Below are 6,892 nucleotides of genomic sequence, written 5' to 3'. Positions count from 1 at the left end.
AGAAGGATCTCTCGTATCGTTTCTTTCTTTTTTCTTTGTTTCTTCTTTTTTCCGACGCGAGATCGTTCATCGTGCGGGTGGAAGAAAATCGGCGGAAGACACGGATGGAGAACGACCGCTAACGAACGAACAAAAAGGAGAAACGGAGAGAGTTGAATTGAAGTGGCTCTGCTTCGGATAAGGAGTCCTCGTGCGTTTAATCGTTCGAGACACTGTCGAGGGGACGCCGGAGAAACGATTGCCCGTAGAGAACGCGTATGCAAAGGCAAATCGGGGAGCGTTCTCGCGTTGATGAAACAATAAGAAATGCGGTGTTCGATCGTTTCGTTGGATTCTCGTGGCTCGATCTTATGATTTGTTGTCGTTGAGCGGAGCGACCTGTTTGTGAAAATGTGACGCTGCTGTATTTTGAGTAAATAGAGAGATTTATTTACATTGTAAATTTTATGTTTTTCTGGATTAAAATTTGGGAAAAATAACGTAAAGAAATTTTTATTTTGAAATTTGTTGAACAGAGCATCCAAATTTTGAAGATGTGGCGCTGCTGTATTTTGAGCAAATAGGGAGATTTATTTGCATTGTGAATTTTATGTTTTTCCGGATTAAAATTAGGAAAAATAACGTAAAGAAATTTTTATTTTGAAATTTGTTGAACAGAGCATCCAAATTTTGAAAATGTGGCGCTGCTGTATTTTGAGCAAATAGAGAGATTTATTTGCATTGTGAATTTTCTGTTTTTCCGGATTAAAATTAGGAAAAATAAATCGAGCATCCAAATTTTGAAAATGTGGCGCTGCTGTATTTTGAGTAAATAGAGAGATTTATTTACATTGTAAATTTTCTATTTTTTATTTATTAGAACGAGGGAAAATAACGGGAAGAAATATTAATTTTTGATTAATAATAATATTTTCACGCCTCGATCTTACGACTTATCACTGAATAGAGAAATTAATTCGTGAAAATTTGAGGCTGTTATATTTCGAGTAAATAGAGATTTATTTCTATTCTAAATTTTCGGTTTTCCGTATTAAAGTCAGGGAAAATAACGCGAATAAATATTTATTTGAAGATTTATATTTTCTCGCCTCGATCTTACGACTTCTCGATGAACAGAGCAACCAGATCGTGAAAATGTGACGCTGTTATATTTTGAGTAAATAAATAGAGATTTATCGGTATGATAAATTTTCCGTATATAATTATATGATAACTTAGATCAAAGGAAAGTAACGCGAAGAAATATTTATTTGAAAATCAAAAATATTTAAATATTGAGAAATTAAAGAAAACTAAGAAATTAAATTCTCTTATTGGAAGAGAATTTTTTCTTGTCAATGAACATTTAAATTGCGTGGAGAGATTTTGAACCGAGATTTTTATTAGATTATCCCGTTGCTTTTTGTTCCAGACCAAGTACCTTTTAATGGAGCCAGCGAAGTGTATTGGAAAATATTGGAGCGGTAAACATTTGCTTCACGTGTGTTGTGCAACGTCGATAAGAAAATTAAACACAACGAAAGCAGATTCTGTATTGAATAAGTGTATGCAGTAGTGAAATTACGAATTGGATAGAATTGTACTTGCAACATGGAACATAAGGGAACTACAAATTTCTCGTGATTTCGTTTGGAAAATAGGACGATTAATATTGAGAATACAAGGTAAATTAATTTCCATATTTTTCCTCCAATTTTCATTCTTTCTTATCCACCGTACACTCGGTAAAATAGGTTTCTGCATATTTGATTAGAATTTATTTAGAGTTGTATAATTCTAACAGAGAAAGTAGTAAATAAATATGATATTTGACCGACAAAGGAACATTTCGAAGTGATAATCACCGATTTTAATGAAACTGTTATATGATAGTGTTAAAAAAAAATATTCAACACGTATTTTTTTTTATCGGAATTCGTTCATATTTATTTTGCAAGAAATGAAAATGCTGGTTTATCCATATTTTGTGTTTTTGGGTGTGTAATCTACAAAATATTTTCTTGTGTTTTTAAATGTGAAATCTACAGAAGAAAGTAATAATTTTTAATATATTATTTAAATAAATGGACGTTTTCCAAAATTCTCGTTGAAAAATACAAAATTTGTCAATTTACCTACACTATTCCTCTATCTCTACTAATTTTCGAGATATCAGATCCAATATGTTTATTTTCACGATTTTCACACCTTCACTATGGATGAGTGACATAAAAAAAATGTGTCGAATATTTCTTTAAATTGATCTATTAAATCATACAATCGTACAATAGTAACAGCGATTATTTCTAATAAATCTTCGATTCCACTAGTAAGTCCTATAAAATGATTAATTATATTTGCATATGCACTACCGGCCAAATGTTTGGAATCACTGTACACAAAATTTTCTAAAAAAAAGTTAGCAATTTTAAGAATTTTTAAGGAACTTTTTGTCATTCAAATCAGCCGAAATGAGGTCAAGTGCTATTGGTTTCCACAACAGAAATTTCAGGTTTATAAAGAATTAGTAGCAGATTCAATATTGACGTAAATTGACTGGTGATTCCAAGCTTTTGGCCGGCAGTGTATATTTGCAACTATTCTTTCTCTTAATTCTGTACCGTTAAATATTGACAATATTAAAAAACAGTGCAGGAGTGACAAGAATATTAAATGAAATTTCCTGTGATAACTTGTTTATTTCAAAGATTTGATTCTAAAAAAAAAATATTACGATATACCGAAATCTCGTCGAAATCGGTGATTATCACTTCGTGATACTCCCTCGCGAGTGCGCATACGTTAATATCGCATTACGTTAAACATCTATAAATGTAAATATACGAAAAAGTATGGTTCGCCTAATAATTTCATATTATTATCGAGAGTGTCGTTTGGTAAATGTAAATAAAAATTTCGCACCTTTTACACGATGATTCACAGAGTGTATTGTGAACATGTTGTCACTTTTTACGCACAGGTGTTCTTTAACAGCGTGATTTTTCTTTTCCCAAAGGCGTGTTTACCCCGTTTTGCATTTCACTTTCTGAGAACATGCCACGACGAAGGAGCGCATAAACACGATACAAAATGGGCAATTCTGTAACAAACGGGACAATTTTCGATCTCGAATCGGGAGGTGAGACTCTGAAGCACTTTCCACGACCGGCCACTATCACAGCTGCCGTTTGCGCGATAATTTTCAGCGTCGTTGGAATCGTGGGTAAAATACAGTTTTTCTCTTCTTCTCTTTTTCTCTCTCCGCAATGCCTGTAACGTGTGGAATCGCGAGTGAATTTAAAATGGTAATTTACTACAAATATGTACAGCCATTTCGTCGCTACTTCGGATCGGATATTGAAAAATTTCTGCGAGCGCACGGAACGAAGTGTAAACTAAGATTGGGTATCCAAATTAAATTCGCGCAACAATAAGTTTTAATGTTGCGTCTTTTTGCGATACTTGTTGGAGTTGTGTTAATCCGTAGAACGAAATTTAGTAGAACTTACAGTTTTGCTCCGATAGAAAATTTCATTCGACTAGAAAGTTTGTAATATGGAAATTTCAGTGAACATGTGAAACGAAATTGTAAACTTAGAGTGAAAATTTACATGGATTAAAAAGTTAGCGAAATGAAAATTTCGAAAAAATTGTATCATTAAAATTCCATTGTTGGAAAAAGATTTCAAAGTATCCAGTATGTACTGAAAACAGTGTACAGATGTAAGTTTACAGCGAATGAATTCTTAATTTACGTTTAAATTCTAATGGTTAAGCTCTTGTTGACCCATAACATTTCTCGAGTTACGACTATTAACGCTCTGAATTTATGCGAGAGGGTGTGAAGAATTAGAATGATTAATACCTTCTTTTTTAATTATCCACTTGCTTCTGGTCTTTCTTAATGGGACAAAATGACGATACTTGAGTTGTAATCACGAGAATTGTTCTGATTAAATACTTTCATTGTGTTTTTCACAATTTTCATCTTTTGTGTCCTTTAAAGTAAAAAATTGCAAAATTCAAAAATTAGGTTTCAGATCAAATCTGAATGTAATAACAAATTATTCACACTTAAACCCTAATTAATTGTTTAAATAAGGTACTGTTTTACTATAAAAATGGAAAATACTTTCATTGTGTTTTTCACAATTTTCATCTTTTGTATCTTTAAAGGTAAAAAAATTGTAAAATTCAAAACTTGGGTTTTAGATCAAATCTGAATGTAATAAATTATTCACACTTAAACCCTGATTAATTATTTAAATAAGGCACTATTTTGTTAGAAATATAGAATCCATGATTTACACATTTTTTTTTGGAATAAATTTCAGGTAATCTGATAACAGTAATTGCGCTGTTAAAATATACAAGATTGAGACGACACGCCACAACTGCTTTCGTGATAAGTCTCAGTATTTCCGACTTGATTTTCTCTGCGGTAAACTTACCATTAACTGCGATCAGATATTTAAACGAGGCGTGGGTGCTTGGTGAAACTCTATGCAAAATATTTCCGCTGTTCTTTTATGGAAATGTTGCGGTGTCTCTGCTCAGTATGGTGGCAATTACGATCAATCGGTATGGAACTTTACTATACAGGGTGGCTCACGTGAAACAGGCCACCTAATTATCTTCTAAAATGGTGAATAAAATAGAAAACAATTTTTCATCAATTTTTCAAGGTCATCTATATTTTTTTATATGAATTTACATATTTTTTTCTAGCGTATATTGTAGCAGACATTAGATGACCTTAAATGACTTTGTACTCCATCATTTTTAATCAAATGTGAAACTTTCCTTCATTTTTTGCCACTTCTTCCATCAAAAAAATGTTTTTTCTATTTTATTCATCCTTTGGAACCATTTATAATTAGGTGACTTGTTTTATGTGGCCCACTCTGTATATCCTGTATTTTTTGGTATTTAATAAGACAGCTGTTTGAACGAAGCTCTTTGTTTATATTTATTTTCAAATACGCTGACTAATTATACTATCGATTTTACCAACTCAGCATACTTCTATAGAACTTAATCGTCTATTAGTCATCTTAATAGGATCGAATGTACGCATGATAAATTCAATACGAACAGCTGCTCCTGATGTTGCATTAAATTATAGACTGCATCGAGTCAGTATCGATATCTTCATCAAAAAAATCAAAGGATTCAACTGAAAGTTAATTAATGGAAGTTAATAACTTAATTACATTTACTTCAATACATCTTAAAATCTCTGTATAAGTTAATTACCATATTCATCCAAGTATCAGAGTATTTTTTCAAATGATAAAAGTCGCAAAACTTCTCAGACAAAAAATCCTTCATTTTCATGGAAACACTGAAAATTTGAAATTGAACCAATTATCATATTTACTGATTATTCGTTCACCTTTATAACAGGTGTTATAATTATTTCATGACATTATTTATTTCACTAATAATGTAAAAATCAAATTTGACACCAAATGCTTAATTAATAGAAAAATATATTTTAAATATCATATAATATTACTGACAATAAAAAATCAAATGTAACACCGAATGCCTAATTAACAGAAAAATATATTTCAGATACATACTGATTTCAAGATCAGAAATATACGCCCAACTATACACCACGCAGCGAATCATTCTAATGCTGATCGCCATTTGGACACTAAGTTTCTCCTTACTTTTACCACCGTTGCTCGGCTTTTGGGGAACGTTGGGCCTGGAGAAGACCACTTTCTCCTGCACTATACTCAAGAAAAACGGTAGCAGTCCAAAGAAATTCCTGTTCGTTTTAGGATTCATCGTGCCTTGTGCAGTCATATGCGTCTCCTATCTTTGCATTTACTGGAAAGTAAGGAAGAGCAGAAAGAATCTAGAGGCTCACGCAGGTGTATCTAGAAGAAAAGCTGGAGGATTCCAACGTAGAGAAGATTCCAGAGTGACCAGACTGATGTTGACCATATTCTTATGTTTCCTTTTATGCTTCATGCCTCTGATGCTGGTTAACGTGATCGACGAGAAAATAAAGATACCGATTTTGCACGTGATCGGCTCTGTCCTTGCGTGGGCCTCTTCCGTGATCAATCCTTTTATTTACGCCGGCACTAATAAGCTTTACAGAGAGGCCTACAAGCAAGTTTTGTGTCCAATTTCAAGCAAAGCGCCGACGATCGGTACGAAACAGACGCACTCGCATTCAAGTAAAGTTTCGTCGCCGCAAATGACTTGATGTTCGGTGATTTTATTCGATTCTATGACGAGTAGTTGTTGCAAAAGCGTTTGTTTCGTTCGTTTAGGTAGAAGTGCAATTATCGTTGCGTTACGATACGAATTGTCTGAAATAAAAAGTAAAATTATAAGTTCTTCCAAATGGATACGATAGGAGAAGTTTAAGAATTCAGTTGTTTTACGTGTATCTGTCTTTTGTAATTACTAGTATAATGTTAAATTAATGTTAGTTTCGTTTTTAGATCAAATAAAGTTTGTTTCTCACTTTTTCTAATGTACCAAAGAAAAGTTGATATGTACGATTTATTTTTAGCGATTTTTGAGGATACGTAGATAAACAAATGGTTTTGTACAGCATTACGATTATAAAGGGTTTCTTTTTGTTCACTGGGCATTTATTAGAATAATTTGAAATATCGATTTTCGTAAATTTACTTCACGCGTAACAATCGAGTAGATTTGTAAATTAATATTAATTATTTTTTTACAAGTAATATGAGAGAAAATATGGAAACTGAAAAGTAGAATATAAGTATTACACTTGTTAGATTTATGACTGCCAAATGAATTGGTGGTAATAGTAAATTATGAGTTTTACGTTTATTTGTACGATTAGATATATGATAACAACGAATAAAAATTACATGTACAAAGAGTGTAACTTTAGAATGATATTCTATGTAAATAT

At 32.3% G+C, this 6,892-nt stretch overlaps 1 protein-coding gene across 1 annotated transcript; it reads left to right on the top strand.

Moving 5' to 3' along the window:
• Positions 1–1,553: 1,553 nt before the first annotated feature.
• Positions 1,554–6,205, top strand: LOC108576225 (protein trapped in endoderm-1). Its single transcript, XM_017939182.1, has 4 exons — positions 1,554–1,664; positions 2,996–3,202; positions 4,314–4,560; positions 5,557–6,205. The coding sequence occupies exons 2-4, from the start codon at positions 3,070–3,072 to the stop codon at positions 6,203–6,205; spliced, it is 1,029 nt and encodes a 342-aa protein (XP_017794671.1). The 5' UTR covers positions 1,554–1,664; positions 2,996–3,069.
• Positions 6,206–6,892: the final 687 nt, after the last annotated feature.

Source organism: Habropoda laboriosa, unplaced genomic scaffold (assembly GCF_001263275.1).
Source record: "Habropoda laboriosa isolate 0110345459 unplaced genomic scaffold, ASM126327v1 scaffold36, whole genome shotgun sequence".
In the NCBI taxonomy this organism is placed as follows: Eukaryota; Metazoa; Arthropoda; class Insecta; order Hymenoptera; family Apidae; genus Habropoda; species Habropoda laboriosa.
Note: the sequence above shows the minus strand (reverse complement) of the source record. Positions and strands in the feature narration are given on the sequence as shown.

Excerpts from the sequence above, each read along its gene's own strand:
- LOC108576225 (XM_017939182.1), top strand. The coding sequence starts at position 3,070 with ATGGGCAATTCTGTAACAAACGGGACAATTTTCGATCTCGAATCGGGA. Across the intron at positions 3,203-4,313 it reads CAGCGTCGTTGGAATCGTGG|GTAATCTGATAACAGTAATT; the intron begins GTAAAATACAGT and ends AATAAATTTCAG. Across the intron at positions 4,561-5,556 it reads GTGGCAATTACGATCAATCG|ATACATACTGATTTCAAGAT; the intron begins GTATGGAACTTT and ends AATATATTTCAG.